Here is a 19962-nt window from a genome sequence, read left to right as displayed (position 1 = left end):
GGTAAATATCATTAACCCTTACATAATATTCATACATTTAAGAGCACCATATACACTTTTTACTCCTGTTCTTTAAACACATCAAACTCCACTCTGGGATCACATTTCCTTATTCCCTCACCTCCGACAGATTAAAGATGGGTGTAACCAACAAGTGACTCAGCACAGACCTGTCAGGCTGCATTCCTGCAGACTCACGTGTTCAGATCAACTTGTTTTGTTTATCAGGAAGTGAAGCTCAGACAGTCGTTGCCTCTGAGAGCTGAAATGGCACAGAAACATCAGGTGGACCGAGAAACAATCAGTTGTGTGATCTGTCTGGATCTACTGAAGGATCCGGTGACTATTCCCTGTGGACACAACTACTGTATGAGCTGTATTAAATCACACTGGGATGGAGAGGATCAGAGGAAGATCTACAGCTGCCCTCAGTGCAGACAGACCTTCAAACAGAGGCCTGTCCTGAAGAAAAACACCATGTTAGCAGCTTTAGTAGAGCAGCTGAAGAAGACTGGACTCCAAGCTGCTCCTGCTGATCACTGCTATGTTGGACCTGAAGATGTGGCCTGTGATGTCTGCACTGGGAGAAAGAGGAAAGCCTTCAAGTCCTGTCTGACTTGTCCGGCCTCTTACTGTGAGAATCACCTCCAGCCTCATTATGATGCACCTCCATTAAAGAAACACAAGCTGGTGGAGCCCTCGAAGAAGCTCCAGGAGAACATCTGCTCTCGTCATGATGAGGTGATGAAGATGTTCTGTCGTACTGATCAGCAGAGTATCTGTTATCTCTGCTCTGTGGAGGATCATAGAGGCCACGACACAGCCTCAGCTGCAGCAGAAAGGACTGAGAGGCAGAGAGAGCTCGAGGTGAGTCGACTAAACATCCAGCAGAGAATCCAGGACAGAGAGAAAGATGTGAAGTTGCTTCAACAGGAGGTTGAGGCCGTCAGTCGCTCTGCTGATAAAGCAGTGGAGGACAGTGAGAAGATCTTCACTCAGCTGATCCGTCTCCTCCAGAAAAGAAGCTCTGATGTGAAGCAGCAGATCAGATCCCAGCAGGAAACTGAAGTGAGTCGAGTCAAAGAGCTTCAGGAGAAGCTGCAGCAGGAGATCACTGAGCTGAAGAGGAAAGACACTGAACTGAAGCAGCTCTCACACACAGAGGATCACAACCAGTTTCTAAACAACTACCCCTCAGTGTCACAACTCAGTGAACCCACAGACTCATCCAGCATCAATATCCGTCCTCTGAGACACTTTGAGGAAGTGACAGCAGCTGTGTCAGAGCTCAGAGATAAACTACAGGACATCCTGAGGGACGAACAGACAAACACCTCACTGGCAGTGACTGAAGTGGACGTTTTACTGCCAGAATCACGAGCAGAGCCCAAAACCAGAGCTCAGTTCTTAAGATATGCACGTGAAATCACTCTGGATCCAAACACAGCACACACTTATCTGTTATTAACTAAGGGGAACAGAAAAGTAAAATGGATGAAACAACCACAGTCTTATTCTAGTCACAAAGACAGATTCACTGATGCGCTTCAGATCCTGAGTAGAGAGAGTCTGACTAGACGTTGTTACTGGGAGGTGGAGAGGAGAGGACTAATTGATGTAGCAGTCGCATACAAAAATATCAGCAGAGTAGGACATGAATGTGGATTTGGACGTAATGACAAGTCTTGGTCTTTAGATTGTTATGCTAACAGTTATGAATTCTGGTTCAACAGCATTAAAACTCCTGTCTCAGGTCCTGGTTCCTCCAGAGTCGGAGTGTACCTGGATCACAGAGCAGGTATTCTGTCCTTCTACAGAGTCTCTAAAACCATGACTCTCCTCCACAGAGTCCAGATCACATTCACTCAGCCTCTCTATGCTAGACTTTGGGTCGGTGTTGGATCCACAGCTGACTTGTGTAGAGTGAAATAGGCAGAAGTCATTTCAGACTTTATGTGTCAGATGTTGTAATTCTTCATGTTTTTGTCTTCATGTTTCTGAGCCGCTCAGAAATCGTCAGGTACACTAATAATACTTTTTTAAACTGTATGTATGTATGTATCGTTTATATGTTCGGTTTCTTTAAATGTGACCTTTTCCTGTGTGTTTTTATCCATGGAGGCTCTCACTGCTCATCACCATGTTTTTAACCTTCACTGACATTTCTCCAGATGAAAATGTGAACTTCTCTTTGTTCGAAATGTTAGTTTCATGTTTGTATTGATGTATTTGCGTCTGTTGTTTGTTAAACAGAGAAAACAGCAGAACTTCCTTCATCACAGATATTTTGTTCTCATCACTTTGTAAATTCATAAAGAAATATTTAATCAAACTGTAAAGATCATGATAATAATCATTAATGATGTTCTTGTACATAGCTGACATTCTGGGTTACACTAACTGACTGTGTGGATGAAGTCAATCTGAACATGAAATCATTGATCACACTTTACTGATTGGATGTGTCAACAATCTGAAGCTTCAATAATCAATAAAGATTATTTATTTAAGAAAAACAGTGATCAAAGTGTTTCTTCTCATTCAAAGCCTGTGTACTTTTACTGTAATACTGCATACTACATCACTATAATACTGCAGTACTTTTACTGTAATACTGCATACTACGTCACTATAATACTGCAGTACTTTTACTGTAATACTGCATACTACATCACTCATAATACTGCAGTACTTTTACTGTAATACTGCATACTACATAACTATAATACTGCAGTACTTTTACTGTAATACTGCATACTACGTCACTATAATACTGCAGTACTTTTACTGTAATACTGCATACTACATCACTCATAATACTGCAGTACTTTTACTGTAATACTGCATACTACATAACTATAATACTGCAGTACTTTTACTGTAATACTGCATACTACGTCACATTAATACTGCAGTACTTTTACTGTAATACTGCATACTACATCACTATAATACTGCAGTACTTTTACTGTAACACTGCATACTACATCACTCATAATACTGCAGTACTTTTACTGTAATACTGCATACTACATCACTATAATACTGCAGTACTTTTACTGTAATACTGCATACTACATCACTCATAATACTGCAGTACTTTTACTGTAATATTGCATACTACATCGCTCATAATACTGCAGTACTTTTACTGTAATACTGCATACTACATCACTATAATACTGCAGTACTTTTACTGTAATACTGCATACTACATCACTATAATACTGCAGTACTTTTACTGTAATACTGCATACTACATCACTATAATACTGCAGTACTTTTACTGTAATACTGCATACTACATCACTCATAATACTGCAGCACTTTTACTGTAATACTGCATACTACATCACTCTAATACTGCAGTACTTTTACTGTAATACTGCATACTACATCACTATAATACTGCATTACTTTTACTGTAATACTGCATACTACATCACTATAATACTGCAGTACTTTTACTGTAACACTGCATACTACATCACTATAATACTGCAGTACTTTTACTGTAACACTGCATACTACATCACTCATAATACTGCAGTACTTTTACTGTAATACTGCATACTACATCACTATAATACTGCAGTACTTTTACTGTAATACTGCATACTACATCACTATAATACTGCAGTACTTTTACTGTAATACTGCATACTACATCACTATAATACTGCAGTACTTTTACTGTAATACTGCATACTACATCACTCATAATACTGCAGTACTTTTACTGTAACACTGCATACTACATCACTATAATACTGCAGTACTTTTACTGTAACACTGCATACTACATCACTCATAATACTGCAGTACTTTTACTGTAATACTGCATACTACATCACTATAATACTGCAGTACTTTTACTGTAATACTGCATACTACATCACTATAATACTGCAGTACTTTAACTGTATTTTTCATGCATTACATTTACTAGTAATGGAGTATTTTTACATTCATGTATCGTATTTAAAGGCTGTGTAAAGTGAATTCAGACATTTTCTTCTAAACACATTAAATAGGTCATAAGTGTATTTCTAAAAAAGGTGTAAAAAGCATTTCAACCATTTAGATTTGAATTGTGGAGCTAGGCTTCACAAACTGTGTTTCAAGATTTCTGTGTTCAGGATTTAGTGATTAGCATGAACCCGCCCCTGCTGCTGTAGAGGTATAAATACATTCAGCACACACTACTACTACTACAGTCTACAGTTAGCCAGTTAGCTGAGTTAGCCGCCGAGCTAGCAGCCGAATTAGCCGCCGAGCTAGCTGGCGAACTAGCAGCTGAGCTGACATAGTGTCCATGTTTCTGGTAGAGGTGGTGACTTTGATTGACAGGTGACAGTTGGTAGGGGGCGGGGCTTCAGCGAACTCGGCGGGAACGCTCACAGTGTTTGGGGGCAGAGAAAAAGGTTGATTTTTAACTTTGAAGCCTAATTTCATATATTTGGCGATTTTTTTAATCATTCAAATTTAGCAGGGTGGTTAACAACACACTTTTCTGTGGTATGTCAAACTCAGAACACATATTTATTCTTACTTACTCTTACACAGACTTTAAAAGTGTAAATTTGTGCTTCTAACCATCACTGAATGAAAACCTTCAGTTTATCTCTCAGGTCTTCTGGTTGAGCAGAAGTTAGCATCCATCTATCGGCTCGGTGACGTCTTCAGTCCACAGATGCCTCGAGCAATAACCTCCTGCTGTTTGTATGTACACACAAACACAACGGGTAAACAACACACAGATCTATACGCTTCATCTTCACACACATACACACACACACACACACACACACACACACATACACACACACACACACACACACACAGAGTAACTCTAAATGATTCACAAGGGGGCGAACATATACTCCTCTGATGTGAGCTGAAGTGTAATTACAGACTAGCAATATATATCTATGTGTGTGTGTGTGTGTGTATGCGTATGTATGTGTGTGTGTGCGTGTGTGTGTGTGTGTATGTATGTGTGTGTGTGTGTGTATGTGTGTGTGTGTGTGTGTGTGTGTGTGTGTGTAAGTTTGTGTGTGTGTATGTGTGTATGTATGTGTGTGTGTGTGTATGTGTGTGTGTGTGTGTGTGTGTGTGTGTGTGTAAGTTTGTGTGTCTAATGTACAATTTTCTCCAACAGTAGGCTGAACTGATGGGCTCCATTAAGGTGCAGTAGAAGATAAATAAGCAGGTTTTTTTTAAACTAGAAATCATGCAGAGATATTCCCTTCCATCCTTCCTTCCTTCCTTCCTACCTTTCTTCCTTCCTTCCATCTTACCTACCTTCCTTCCTTCCATCTTACCTACCTTCCTTCCTTCCTTCTATCGTACCTACCTACCTTCCTTCCTTCCTTCCTTCCATCTTACCTACCTTCCTTCCTCCCTCCTTCCTTCCTTCCTCCTTTCTTCCTTCCATCTTTCCTCCCTTCCTTCCTTCCTTCCATCTTACCTACTTTCCTTCCTTCCTTCTCTCCTTACTCCTTCCTCTTTTCCTCCCTACTCCTTTCCCCTCTTCCTTCCTTCCTTCCTTCCTATCTTCCTTCCTCCCTCCTTCCTTCCTTACTCCTTTCCTTCCTTCCTTCTCTCCTTCCTTCCTCTTTTCCTCCTTACTCATCCTGTTTAAAGACGACTCTTAACTCTGTACTGATGGGCTCCATTAAGGTGCAGTAGAAGATGAATCATGCAGAGATATTCTAATAGAGCTCCAGAATATAAATATAGACCTGGAAATGTAAAAATGTGTCCTTGAAGAACTCCCCGTGGACTCTTCCTGTAAACAAATAACCCCAGGAAGTAGCGCTGAGTGCGACTAAACAGGAAAAGCTGCTCACTGAATTTTCTCTACAGTCAGCTCTGATGGTCTCGGGGGGGGGGGGGGGGGTTGGATCTTTTTGTGTTTCTTCTGTTCACTCGTTTGGTTTCGCTTGTTTAAATTTAGGTTAGGAGTTTTTTCTTCTTCTAGGTTTTGTTTCTCAGTTTGCTTCTACACTCCTCTACTCTACTCTCCCTCCATACCTGCTCTGCATCAGGTTAATTCACTTCTTTCCTTCCTTTCTTTTTATTTTTTCCTTCCCTCTTTCTTTGCTCCCTTCTCCTTCTGTACTTCCTTGCTCTTTTCCTCCCTCCCTCCTTACTCCTTTCCTTCCTTCCTTCCTCCCTTCCTTCCTTCCTTCTTCCTTCCTTCCTTCATCCTTTCCTTCCTCTCTTCCTTCCTCCTTTCCTTCATTCATTCCTTCCTTCCTTCCTCTTTTCCTCCCTCCCTCCTTACTCCTTTCCTTCCTTCCTTCCTTCCTTTTTTCATTCCTTCCTTCCTTCCTCCTTTCCTTCCTTCCTCCTTTCCTTCCTTCATTCCTTCCTTCCTTCCTCCTTTCCTCCCTCCCTCCCTCGCTCCTCCTTTCTTTCCTCCCTTCCTTCCTTTTCTAGGTTTTGTTTCTCAGTTTGCTTCTGCTCTCCTCTCCTCTACTCTCCACACCTGCTCTCCATTGATGTATTATTTCTGTCTGTATTACAGGTCCAGTTTATACGTACCCGGCTATTTTTAAAAACGGAGACATTAACCCTCGTTTGCTCCGTTTAGACGCTAACGGAGAATTCGCCCCTGAAAACGATGCTTTTTAAAAACTCCGGCCAGAGTGGAGATTGTGACGTCAAGAGCAGCTCAAGCCCACGTTAGCCAATCAGAATCACCATAGCAACAATGATGTCACTTCATTCCTCCACATAGTACAGTACTAACCCAAAGAGACCAGCATACATGTGACTGCTACTCTGCATCAATGATCATCATAGACTGTAAACAGGATACAGAGATCACACAAACCCACTATTCATAAAATCACATATGCTGACATTTCTGGATCTGGTCAAATTCAGAACGGCACAAATAATGTACAAAGTGAGAAATAACCTCTGGACTGAGTTTTTAAAAAGCATCTTTTTCAGTGGCCAATTCTCAGTTTGTGTCTAAACGGAGCAAACAATGGTTAATGTCTTCGTTTTTAAAAATAACCGGGTACGTAGGTACGTAGAAACGGGGCCTTAATGTTGACTCTGACCTGCTGTGAGATGATCCAGATCAGCCTGATACTGATCCTCACCCCAGCTGAGCTCAGCTTTACTTCATGTGAGTGAATCCACTGAAATGAACTGTGAGAATGTGAGAATCATTTATAATAGTTATGATTATTATTATTATCTGTAGCGGTTCAGCTGCATCGGGATTCAACACAATGTGACCAAGCTGAGTCCAGAAACTGAACAATAGGACAATAAACCTGATGCTGCCAGCTGTGTGTGTGTGTGTGTGTGTATGTGTGTGTGGGTTACTGTGTGTGTGTGTGTGTGTGTGTGTGTGTGTGTGTGTGTGTATGTGTGTGTGTGGGTTACTGTGTGTGTGTGTGTGATCAGTTTAAGGTCGGGTGAAGTCTGGAGGAAATGAGTCGATGTGTTGTCCTCTGGAGCGGTGATGTGTGTGTGTTCGGCCAGTGTGACGCCTTCATGGACTGCAGGATTTTCTGACTTCGATCGTGGAGCAGAAACTCAAACCTTCAGTGAACGTACTTCATGAACCTTCAATTTCAGAAATCTCCAGTTCAGTAGCTCATGTGATAGACATCAGGGCCGGCCCGTGGCATAGGCAGTATAGGCAAATGCTAAGGGCGCCGTCCATCCAGGGGGCGCCACAAATGGGGGAAGAAAAAAAAAAAATGTAACTTCCACTATTCTTAAAACTACTTGGTATCATGTCTTAATATGAAGATAATAAGCCCACATTAATTTAACTGCATAGCCAAGCCTGTTAAATAGGAATACTAATAATAATAATGATGACACGTTACTTTCCTAAGACGCCCCCCCCCCCCCACTAATTAGACTGTACCTGCTACCTGGGGGAGGATGGTCGTTTTTTAACGTGACCCCAAGGCAAGCTCGACAACAATATGTCATAACGTCCCAAACTGTCTGGTGCCCAGGGGAGGAAAAAAAGAAAAGAAGAGGAGGAAAACGAGACAAAGACAGAGGTAATGTTACAATAAAGATGATGTCATGACATTATTTGTCTGTTGCAGAACGACGATAACGACGTTAACCATTAGCATAACATGGTTTGTTGTTAAACTGTTAGTTTTAACGCCAGTTAATGTTATGGAAGAGCCTAAGTTGGAAAATAGTAATGTAACTACTCCCACCTTACTTCCCAGCAAGCACATTTTGGTTGAAAAGACGTCTAAAAGACGTGTATCTATGGTAACCGGTGAAAAGACGTTGAAAATTGGTTGAAAAGTGAAAGTTTTTTACCGGCTATATGGAGACATTTATTCAACTTTCACATAGAAAACATATTCACCGGGAATTGCTGTATAGAAAATTCCCAGCTTACTTAGTGTGCAGACATAACCTATATAGTTTCATATTTATGATATTTTATTCAACATTAAATGCTTTGAAATTACGTTTTGTTTAGACGTCATTTCACCTCCTCTCATTTATAGAAAAAACGTCAAAATAATCAATACAATCTCTGTAGAAAGCTACAACTGAGGTAATTATTAACCGACATCAAACAAATGTGTGTTTTGTGACACGTTGATGTTGTAACCGTTTTCAGACGATTGAAAAGACGTTCAGACCTCGTATCAACCTGTTTTTAACCGGAAATCAAACGTTGAAATTAGGGTTTGTGCTCGCTGGGTTTCCTCAGGGAAATGTGTAAATATTAGATCTATTCAGCATTTTTATTAACATCTGGTTAGCTAAGGTTTTCTTAGCTTGTAATAGTCAATCAAAATGCTATTCCTTTTCCACCCTTTTATTATAGTTGTAAGCCTAGCTGTATGTTGTGTTACAGTTCATATTGTCTAAAGTGTGTTTATAGTGTTAAACTTTACATCAGTGTTAAAGTGCACATAATTCATGTTATAGCATAACTTATCATTCCCACATTCTATATTATACTGCAGTTTACTGCTTCTTTGCATTCTGCTAATCAGTATTTTGTTGTAATGACAATAACATTGAATCTTATATAATTTGCATATCAGAAAAAGTACATTGTATATTATACATGTACAGTATAGTGAACATCATGCATGTATCTCTTAGATTTTTCATTTATATTATTTCATTTCATTTTATTCTTGAAATCATATTATGTATCATATCATATTTATTATTAGACTGGTGTCACATACTCCTCTTCTCTCTTCAGATGCACTGTTGAGGTTTCTCAGTCCCACTCCTGCAAATCTTGGGCCACCTACAGCATCAAGCGCTCCTCTTGTTGCCTCCACCTCAGCAGCACCACCCAGAAGTGATGCAGCAGCATGTCACTTGTTTACACTTTTTATTTTGTGGGTATTTAAATCTTATACTTTATGTAAGCTATTTATATTATATTTCATATATTCATTTCATATTTTTTTGTATTTCTTTCTAATTTGTTCTAAGTATTTTGATTGGGCAATTGCTTTCTTTAAATAAAAGAATGTCCAAGATAAAGCTATTCAGTTTCTTGTGAGTATGTACACCAGCAGTGGAATTTACTTCGATGCAAGGGGGGCGCCACCTAAAATCTTGCCTAGGGCGCCACATTGGTTAGGGCCGGGTCTGATAGACATTCAACGATATTCTTAAAAAGTGACATCATCCAGATCAGAGGTCAGTAGGTCAACCTACAGACCCCAGATGTTGATAACATGCCACCACGGGTGAAGGAAAGAAGAAGGAAGGATCCTTCTTCTTTCCTTCCTTCCTTCCTACCTCCTTTCCTTCCTTCTTCCTTCCTTGACTCGGGGACAGCAGGAGGGTTAATGTAATCATTTATTCACTTTTCCCTTTTGTCCGTTGGCTGAAATCAACTAAACTAATCTGTAGTTCCTCTCAGAGTAAAATCACTGTGTGCTTCATTTATTCTTTTCCTTCTTTAAAAGCTCAGATGTATTCCTCCTGAGTCTGGAGTGATTCAACATGTGTGGTGTTAATTATAAAGTCAGACAGCAGCAGGTTGGATCCAGTGACGGATGTTCGTTTGAACCTGCAGAAGTCCAGCGGCTCTCTGGTGTTCCCCGCCTGGATCTGGGAAATGAAATAAAAAGGATGAAGAGCTGCGAGGGGATTTATTTTAACCAAACAGACGAAGAACAGGGAGGATTATTCAGGATGTGAGGCTTAGGTAAAAGAAATGAGGATTTTTCTTCTTCCTACACTTTCTCTCTGCAGGCTGTAATTAGCTGCCAGCTCGAGGATTCCTCAGAGGACCAGCTCCAGTCCTGCAGGAGCCAGAAACCTCCAGAGCCCCCCAGTCTGCAGCTGCAGGCTCACAATACTTTCTATTTTAATAAATCGGGGCTGGAAAGAAAAGACTTTATTGTTATTAAAGGTGTGTCAGAGAGGAGCTTAATACGTTTATTGAATCAGTTCATCAAAGTAACGCTGTGTCCCTGCAGACTGCGTCCTGGGAGCGAGGCGGAGCGAGGCGGAGCGAGGCGCTGATAATGACACAGATTGTTGCTGTTGAGCCTGAAGGCAACGTGTCGTCCTCCCGGGTCAAATTGACCCCGTCCGTTTTGACTGTTCCTTCTTTCCTCCCTCCCTCCCTCCCTCCTTTCCTTCCTTCCCTCCTTCCCTCTTTCTTTCCTCCCTCCTTCTTCCTCCCTCCCTCCTTTCCTTCCTTACCTCCTTCCCTCTTTCTTTCCTCCCTTCTTCCTTCTTCCTCCCTCCCTTCCTTTCTTGACTCAAGGACAACAGGAGGATTAATACATTTATTGAATCAGTTCATCAAAGTAACGCTGTGTCCCTGCAGACTGCGTCCTGGGAGCGAAGCGGAGCGAGGCGGTGATAATGACACAGACTGTTGCTGTTGAGCCTGAAGGCAACGCGGTCAATTTATATGATGTAATGTCAATATTTCTGAGGGTCTCTGGAAGAACGAGAGCGCAGATAGAGGAGAAGAGATGATTTGAAGCCTGGTTTTAGATCGTTTGTTGCTTCACACTGTAGAAAAAAGAGAGCGAAACATTTAAAAACGTATAGAACAGAGTCAATAACTGAAGGCTTGTTTGGACTTGAGCCATAAAGGGTTAAATTATCATATCTATACGTACATGAATCCTCCTTCTTTCTTTCCCTCCGTCCTCCCTCCTTTCTTTTCTTCTTCCTTCCTCCCTTCCTCCTTTCCTTTCTTCTTCCTTCCTCCCTTCCCCCTTTCCTTTCTTCTTCCTTCCTCCCTTCCTCCTTTCCTTTCTTCTTCCTTCCTCCCTTCCTCCTTTCCTTATATCCGTATAAAACAGAGTCAATAACTGAAGGCTTGTTTGGACTTGAGCCATAAAGGGTTAAATTATCATATCTACATCTACATGAATCTGTTCTCATGTATCTGATTGTCGATTTATGTTATTTTGTGCTTTTACTTTTTTAATCCTCCTGTTGTCCTCAGGTCAAGGAAGAAAGGAAGGAAAGAAAGGAGGGAAGGAGGAGACTCAAAACTACCAAAAAGAGACATTTCCAAGGAAAGAAGGACAGAAGGAAGGGAGGAAGAAGGGAAGGAAAGTAGGGAGGGAGGAAGGAAGGAAGGACAAAAGGAAGGGAAGAAGGATGGAAGGATGGAAGGAAGGGAGGACAGAAAGAAGGAAGGAAGGACAGAAGGACAGAAGAAAGGAAGGAAAGAAGGACAGAAGGGCAGAAGGGAGGAAAGAAGGAAGGAAGGAAGGACAGAAGGATGGAAGGACGATTATTGACTATTGATGCTTTCTAAACACATCTGTGCTTCAATGTTTGGTAGAAACACTTTTTATGAGGAGAACAAACTTATTTAATTGAAATAAAAATCTAATCTAATCTTTTTAATTGAAGATGCAACTTATTCAATTCTTATTTATTTATTTTCCTTCTATTTGAATTATTTATGATCTTGTTTTTCTTCCTTCTTCAGATGTTTTATTCATGAACTGTAATCTCTGTTTGTTTGTATCTTCTGTGTCATGTTTCTATATCTCTGTACATCTGTGAGTTTCTATTTAAATGTGCATTGATTTGAAAGTAGACAGACCTTTTCCTCCTGCACTGTTTATTATAAATCCTTTTCTTTGACATTTGACTTTTTCCTCTCCGAACAATTAAACTCTCTCTCTACCTTCCTCTCTCCGTGTGTCGGAGCTCTGCGGGGAATTACAGCCGTGACATTTCATCTGAACTTTCTCTGCTCGCTGGAGGAGAGAAGGAAGGAGAGAAGGGAGGAGAGAAGGAAGGAGAGTAGTGAGGAGAGAAGGGAGGAGAGAAGGAAGGAGAGTAGTGAGGAGAGAAGGAAGGAAAGAAGGGAGGAGAGTAGTGAGGAGAGAAGGGAGGAGAGAAGGAAGGAGAGTAGTGAGGAGAGAAGGGAGGAGAGTAGTGAGGAGAGAAGGGAGGAGAGAAATGAGGAGAGAAGGGAGGAGAGAAGGAAGGAGTGAAGTGAGGAGAGAAGGGAGGGGAGAAGGAAGGAGAGAAGTGAGGAGAGAAGGGAGGAGAGAAGTGAGGAGAGAAGGAAGGAGAGAAGGAAGGAGAGAAATGAGGAGAGAAGGGAGGAGAGAAGGAAGGAAAGAAGGAAGGAGAGAAGTGAGGAGAGAAGGAAGGAGAGAAGTGAGGAGAGAAGGAAGGAGAGAAGTGAGGAGAGAAGTGAGGAGAGAAGGAAGGAGAGAAGTGAGGAGAGAAGGAAGGAGAGAAGTGAGGAGAGAAGGAAGGAGAGAAGGGAGGAGAGAAGTGAGGAGAGAAGGAAGGAGAGAAGTGAGGAGAGAAGGAAGGAGAGAAGTGAGGAGAGAAGGAAGGAGAGAAGGGAGGAGAGAAGGAAGGAGAGAAGTGAGGAGAGAAGGGAGGAGAGAAGGAAGGAGAGAAGTGAGGAGAGAAGGGAGGAGAGAAGGAAGGAGAGGTAAGGAGAGAAGGAAGGAAAGAAATGAGGAGAGAAGGGAGGAGAGAAGGAAGGAGAGAAGGGAGGAGAAAAGGAAGGAGAGAAGTGAGGAGAGAAGGGAGGAGAGAAGGAAGGAGAGTAGTGAGGAGAGAAGGGAGGAGAGAAGGAAGGAGAGTAGTGAGGAGAGAAGGGAGGAGAGAAGTGAGGAGAGAAAGGAGGAGAGAAGGAAGAAGAGAAGGAAGGAGAGAAGGAAGGAGAGAAGTGAGGAAAGAAGGAAGGAAAGAAGGAAGGAAAGAAATGAGGAGAGAAGGAAGGAGAGAAGGAAGGAAAGAAGGGAGGAGAGAAGGGAGGAGAGAAAGGAGGAGAGAAGGAAGGAGAGAAGTGAGGAGAGAAGGGAGGAGTGAAGTGAGGAGAGAAGGAAGGAGAGAAGGGAAGAGAGAAGGAAAGAAAGAAGGAAGGAGAGAAGTGAGGAGAGAAGTGAGGAGAGAAGGGAGGAGAGAAGGAAGGAGAGAAGGGAGGAGAGAAGGAAGGAGAGAAGTGAGGAGAGAAGGGAGGAGAGAAGGAAGGAGAGAAGTGAGGAGAGAAGGGAGGAGAGAAGGAAGGAGAGGTAAGGAGAGAAGGAAGGAAAGAAATGAGGAGAGAAGGGAGGAGAGAAGGAAGGAGAGAAGGGAGGAGAAAAGGAAGGAGAGAAGTGAGGAGAGAAGGGAGGAGAGAAGGAAGGAGAGAAGGGAGGAGAGAAGGAAGGAGAGAAGTGAGGAGAGAAGGGAGGAGAGAAGGAAGGAGAGGTAAGGAGAGAAGGAAGGAAAGAAGGAAGGAGAGAAGTGAGGAGAGAAGTGAGGAGAGAAGATAGGAGAGAAGGGAGGAGAGAAGTGAGGAGAGAAGTGAGGAGAGAAGGAAGGAGAGAAGTGAGGAGAGAAGGGAGGAGAGAAGGAAGGAGAGAAGTGAGGAGAGAAGGGAGGAGAGAAGGAAGGAGAGAAGTGAGGAGAGAAGGGAGGAGAGAAGGAAGGAGAGAAGTAAGGAGAGAAGGAAGGAAAGAAGGGAGGAGAGAAGGAAGGAAAGAAGGGAGGAGAGAAGGAAGGAGAGAAGTGAGGAGAGAAGGAAGGAAAGAAGGAAGGAGAGAAGGAAGGAGAGAAGTGAGGAGAGAAGGAAGGAAAGAAGGAAGGAGAGAAGGAAGGAGAGAAGGAAGGAGAGAGGAAACGCTCTCGCTTCCTCTCTCCTTTCCTTCCTTCTTCCTTCCTTCCTTCCTGTAATAGGCTGTAGAGGAGAGAGGAAACTCTCTCCCTTCCTCTCCCCGCGTGTCGGAGCTCTGCGGGGAATTACAGCGATGACATTTCATCTGAACTTTCTCTCTGGGAGGAGAGAAGGGAGGAGTGTGGAGAGAAGGAAGGAGAGAAGGGAGGAGAGAAGGAAGGAGAATAGGAAGGAGAGAAGTGAGGAGAGAAGGGAGGAGAGAAGGAAGGAAAGAAGTTAGGAGAGAAGGAAGGAAAGAAGTGAGGAGAGAAGGGAGGAGAGAAGGGAGGAGAGAAGGAAGGAGAGAAGTGAGGAGAGAAGGGAGGAGAGAAGGAAGGAGAGAAGGTAGGAAAGAAGTGAGGAGAGAAGGAAGGAAAGAAGGGAGGAGAGAAGGAAGGAAAGAAGTTAGGAGAGAAGGGAGGAGAGAAGGAAGGAGAGAAGTGAGGAGAGAAGGGAGGAGAGAAGGGAGGAGAGAAGGAAGGAGAATAGGAAGGAGAGAAGTGAGGAGAGAAGGGAGGAGAGAAGGAAGGAAAGAAGTTAGGAGAGAAGGAAGGAAAGAAGTGAGGAGAGAAGGGAGGAGAGAAGGGAGGAGAGAAGGAAGGAAAGAAGGAAGGAGAGAAGGAAGGAGAGAAATGAGGAGAGAAGGGAGGAGAGAAGGAAGGAAAGAAGGAAGGAGAGAAGTGAGGAGAGAAGGAAGGAGAGAAGTGAGGAGAGAAGGAAGGAGAGAAGTGAGGAGAGAAGTGAGGAGAGAAGTGAGGAGAGAAGGGAGGAGAGAAAGGAGGTGAGAAGGAAGGAAAGAAGGGAGGAGAGAAGGAAGGAGAGAAGTGAGGAGAGAAGGAAGGAGAGAAGTGAGGAGAGAAGGAAGGAGAGAAGTGAGGAGAGAAGGGAGGAGAGAAGGAAGGAGTGAAGGGAGGAGAGAAGGAAGGAGAGAAGTGAGGAAAGAAGGGAGGAGAGAAAGGAGGAGAGAAGGGAGGAAAGAAGGAAGGAAAGAAGGAAGTAGAGAAGGAAGGAGCTCTGCGGGGAATTCCAGCGATGACATTTCCTCTGAACTTTCTCTCTGGGCTCGCTGGAGGAAGTTGGAGCGGTGGAGTCTTCGGGGACGGTCGGCCTCCGTCACGCTTGTGTGGAGCTGAGTGGCGGGCGGAGAGAAACCGGAGCGCTGCCACCGGTTGGTCGGAGGTTTAACTCCCTGCTGAACGCTTCCTGCTCGGGATCAAAGTCTCCACTCAACATGTTTCTGCTTCCAGGAAGCAGCCGACAGTTAAAGCTGCTCACTCTGAGTTATCAGCTAGTAACATGAAGCACAGGCTTACTGCAACATAGAGTCACTCAGAGAAAGGAAAGGAGGGTGGGAGGAAGGAAAGAGGGAAGGAAGGATGGAAGGAAGGAAAGGAGGAAGAAAGGAAGGAAGTAAGGAAGCTGCTCACTCTGAGTTATCAGCTAGCAACATGAAGCACAAGCTGACAGCAACACAGAGACATTTAGAGAAAGGAAAGGAGGGAGGGAGGAAGGAAAGGACAAATGGAAGAAGGGAGGAAGGAAGGAAGAAGGAAAGGAGGAAGGAAGGAAGGAAGGAAGGAAGGAAGGAAGGAAGGAAGGAAAGGAGTAAGGAGGGAGGGAGGGAGACATGGAGGGAGGAAAGGAGGAAGGAAGGAAAGGAGTAAAGATGAAAAGAGGAAGGAATTTAGGAGAGAAGGAAGGAAAGGAGGGAGGAAGGAAGGAAAGGACAAAGGAAGAAGAGAGGAAGGAAGGAAGAAGGAAAGGAGGGAGGAAGGAGAGAAAGGGGGAAGGAAGGAAGGAAGGAAAGGGGGGAGGAAGGAAGGAAGGAAGGAAGGAAGGAAAGAAAGTTGTAATGACGAAAAGAGGAAGGAATTTAGGAGTGAAAGAAGGAAGGAAGGAAGGAAAGAAAGGAGTAAGGAGGGAGGGAGGAGGGAAGGAAGAAGGAAATGAGGGAGGAAGGAGGGAAGGAAGGAAGGAAGGAAGGAAAGAAGGAACAGTCAAAAGAGAGATGGGGTTAATTTGACCCAGGAGGACGACAGGAAGGTTAAAAGAGTTGAATCATGAACTCAGTTGTGTTGTTGAAGCATGAACATCTGGATGAGTTTATATTGTATTGAAGTGTTGAGTGTGTTTACTTCCTCTCTGCTGTAACACTGTGCTGAAGGTTAACGTCTCCTCTGTCCTCTCACACTGAGCTCTGAGCTCTCATTAGCTGCTACTGACTTTCATCTCATTATGGTTTATAATCATACAGAAACACAGCAGAGCAGCAGAGGTTCACACTCTAACTGCAGTTTGTTGTTTTTATGTTCAGTTTGAGCATAAAAAACAAACAGGAAGGAAACAGAAGTGAAATGTGGCGTAAAGAGGCTTTTATGCATGAATGAGGTTAAATAACTTTAAACCTCTTCAACTAATCCAACTTAACCCTCCTGTTGTCTTTGAGTCGAGGGAGGGAGGAAGGAAGGAAGGGAGGGAGGGAGGGAGGGAAGGAAGGAGGAAGGAAAGGAGGGAGGGAGGAAGGAAAGGAGGGAGGGAGGAAGGAAGGGAAGGAAGGATGGAGGGAGGAATGATAAAGGAGGGAAGTAAAGGAGGAAAGGAAAGAAGGAAGGGAAAGAGAGAAGGAGGAAGAAAGGAGGGAAGGAGGGAGGGAGGAAGGAAAGTAGACAGAGGAAAGAAGGAAGGTGGGGGGAGGAAAGAAAGAGACAAGGAGGAAGGAAGGAAGGAAGGAAGGAAGGACGGAATGAAGGAAGGAAGGAAGGAAGGACAGATCTTCAGTCCAACAGAAACCAATAAAATGAGTCATGTGTGATTGCTTTTTTACTAGTGGTGGGCATAGATTAATTTTTTTAATCTAGATTAATCTCACTGTAATCTCAGAATTAATCTAGATTAATCTAGATTAAAATGGCTCATTTGAATTCTGCCGAAGGCATTCAGAGTATGTGTGCTACACCTCGTTTTAACCGTGAGAGCCAATAGATTTTAGGGGAAGTATGGAAATTTGTGCCAGACACATGATTGGCTAACTATAAGGAAGCAAATGGATCGTACACGAAACGACTTTGTTGCGTTCGTCCGACAGAAAGCCCTCCCCCTCAAAAAATGAAGTTAGGTTGAAGTTTTATTGATTGTAAACAAGCAGAGCCGTGTTGGACTTATTAAAACCAACTTTTTTTTTGCTCTCAAGTACAACTTTTCATCACAAAACTTCGAAGGTAAGACAGAATTTCTGTTAGTCGCTGTAAATAAGTGGTTGTTTACCTTTGAATTCTTTGGCTGCTGGTTCACTGAGTTTTTAGCTCAATAATAGTGGTACTGTTGAACTCGCCAGGGTCTTAGCTTTCATATGAGATGCTATTTGTTTGTGTGCCATGAAGTATCAAAACGGTAGCAATGGAAATGTGGAGAGTGGGTTGACTTTCTGACGGTATTCGGATTTTGATATTTGATCATTAATATGCTTGGTGTTCGAGTTGTGTTTGGTGTGTGTAAAAATGACGTGCTTGTAGCGGAGTTTCTCTTATTTAATTTGATGTGCAGTATGACTGTATTGCTACATAATTAGGGCAGCGTGTTATACCTTTTGCTGCGGAGAGTCTCAGTAGAGTTGAAGAGGTTAACAGCGATATTTTTTTTATCGCCCAATAAGAGTCTCAAGAGGCCCACCACTATTTTTTACATTTTTAAAGATGAACTACAAACATCTGAAGGTAACTTTAGTGTGCCGCGCTGTAAAAGGTCCTGAAGCTGCTCTGCCTTCACAGATAAGACGGATCTATAAACTCAGAGAGAAACCATACCGATGGATCAATAAGAAGAATCTAGAAGCTCAGAGAGAAACTATACCGATGGATCAGACTCTCTGGAACCGGTCCTCGATCCCCGTCCGTAGTCCTGTTACTTCCTGTTGAATATGATCATGTGACGTCTGCTCTGATTCACTCCAAACATTCAGTCACTAACAGTTTTGATGAGCAGCAGCTGTGTGAAGTCAAACACAGCTGCTGGTGATCAGGAGGAGATTAAGTGAGTCAGACTTTAAATCCAGAGTTCAAACAAACCGGCTCAAAGTCTGGAACGTCAGAGTATCTCCATGTTAAACCGCTGCAGTGTAAAGAGATGCATGTAAGGTTATTTAGGATGAACTACTGATTAAAAGCAGTTCATTGTATTTGGTGGTGAGGGGGCGGGGCTTAACCTTTACACAGCAGGAAGCAGCGGTACCGTTATTGGCTGCAGCATCATCACATCAATGGACTCATAAGAAAACGACATGTTTTGCTTTAATTCTTTGTTTTTCATGTTTTTGAGAATAAATTCCTTTCATGTGAGAACAACACTGCTGAATCCACCACTGGGTAAAAGATGAACAGGGCGGGAGTTAGAGGACAGGAAGCTGCAGAACATCAGGAGTCAAAATATGAACTTTAAAACTTTTGTATTTCAGCTTCAGTGAATTCTGTTTTAAAACAAATTAAATGAAAAACTTGTGCAGCAGCTCAGTGAACAACAGCTTTGATTCAGACTAAAATATATAACATATCATTTATTAAATCTTATTTATGAGGATGAATCCTACTAACTTCAGTGATCGTCTGATTGGCTGCTGAACCGGATCAAACCAGCGGTGCCCCATTCACCCAACAATAGTATTCCATTAGCTTTATTTAATATAAAAGTTATAATGTAAGATCATGCCACACTAGTTGATATGGTGTTAGGAAGGAAGGAAGGAAGGAAGGAAGGAAGGAAGGTGTTTTATTGACTATTTACTGTTTTTAAGCAACGTTCAATTATTTGGTACAAAGTTTTTATGGTTACACCACTTAGACATTTTTACCATAATCCTCTAATATATTCTCCTTCCTTCCAAAGTTTTTATGGTTACACCACTTAGACATTTTTACCATAATCCTCTAATATATTCTCTCTAAATGGATTAAAAGCAGAAATTTGATGCTGAGTCCACAAAAAAAGAATGTGTGAAGTTATTCATACGTTTATTTTCACATTTTAACCCTTTAAAGACCGTGTAAAGTGAATTCAGACATTTTCTTCTAAACACATTAAATAGGTCATAAATGTATTTCTAATAACTGTGTAAAAAGCATTTCAACCATTTAGCATAAACCCTGCTGCTGTAGAGGTATAAATACATTCAGCACACACTACTAATACTACAGTCTACAGTTAGCCAGTTAGCTGAGTTAGCACTACTACTACTACAGTCTACAGTTAGCCGCCGAGCTAGCAGCCGAGTTAGCCGCCGAGCTAGCAGCTGAGTTAGCAGCAGAAAGCTCTCAGACGTAGCGTCCATGTTTCTGGTAGAGGTGGTGACCTTGATTGACAGGTGACACTTGGTAGGGGGCGGGGCTTCAGCGGCCTCGGTGGCCACACCCACAGTGTTTGGTAGCAGAGAAAGAGGCTGAGTTTTACACAACTTTGAAGCCTAATTTCATATATTTGGTGATTTTTTTAATCATTCAAATTTGGCAGGGTGGTTAACAACACACTTTTCTGTGGTATGTTAAACTCAGAACACATATTTATTCTTACTTTACACTTCACACAGACGTTTTTTAGAGTTTCCCCTTAAACGTCTCCTGGGAGGCTTTCAAGGGAGCTCGTGTCGTTTCCCTCATTATCAGCCTGTCAATCAACTGTGAAGCACTTTGAACTACATTAACCTGAATGAAAGCTGCTATACATAAAGTTAATTGATTGATTGATTGATTGATTGATTGATTGATGTAAGGCCCAATGAGGCTCATTTTCAGCTACAGCCAGAAACAAATTAACACATAATACAGATCATTTTAGATTTCAGCTTT

At 42.5% G+C, this 19962-nt stretch overlaps 2 protein-coding genes across 2 annotated transcripts; both read left to right on the top strand.

The window, feature by feature from the left end:
* Positions 1 to 267: 267 nt before the first annotated feature.
* On the top strand, positions 268 to 10977 carry LOC128366958 (tripartite motif-containing protein 16-like). Its single transcript, XM_053327719.1, has 4 exons — positions 268 to 1890; positions 10240 to 10335; positions 10467 to 10545; positions 10823 to 10977. The coding sequence occupies exons 1-4, from the start codon at positions 268 to 270 to the stop codon at positions 10975 to 10977; spliced, it is 1953 nt and encodes a 650-aa protein (XP_053183694.1).
* Positions 10978 to 12593: 1616 nt separating this feature from the next.
* LOC128366957 (uncharacterized) lies at positions 12594 to 15428 on the top strand (the record flags this gene model as incomplete). The annotated part of the gene is given in 4 exon segments (XM_053327718.1): positions 12594 to 12919; positions 12969 to 13505; positions 13543 to 13639; positions 15201 to 15428. Coding segments are annotated over 4 exon segments (1188 nt in total), but the record flags the coding sequence as incomplete, so codon positions are not given.
* Positions 15429 to 19962: the final 4534 nt, after the last annotated feature.

Source organism: Scomber japonicus, chromosome 10, assembly GCF_027409825.1.
Source record: "Scomber japonicus isolate fScoJap1 chromosome 10, fScoJap1.pri, whole genome shotgun sequence".
NCBI classification, from domain to species: Eukaryota; Metazoa; Chordata; class Actinopteri; order Scombriformes; family Scombridae; genus Scomber; species Scomber japonicus.
The sequence above is the reverse complement of the archived record's forward strand: the minus strand, read 5'-3'. Positions and strand labels throughout refer to the sequence as shown.

Bases quoted from the DNA above. Each gene is read 5' to 3' on its own strand.
- LOC128366958 (XM_053327719.1), top strand. From the start codon at position 268: ATGGCACAGAAACATCAGGTGGACCGAGAAACAATCAGTTGTGTGATC. The intron at 1,891-10,239 runs GTCGGTGTTGGA...TTCTCTCTGCAG, and splicing joins CTCTCTATGCTAGACTTTGG to GCTGTAATTAGCTGCCAGCT. The intron at 10,546-10,822 runs GCAACGTGTCGT...GTGTCCCTGCAG, and splicing joins TGTTGCTGTTGAGCCTGAAG to ACTGCGTCCTGGGAGCGAAG.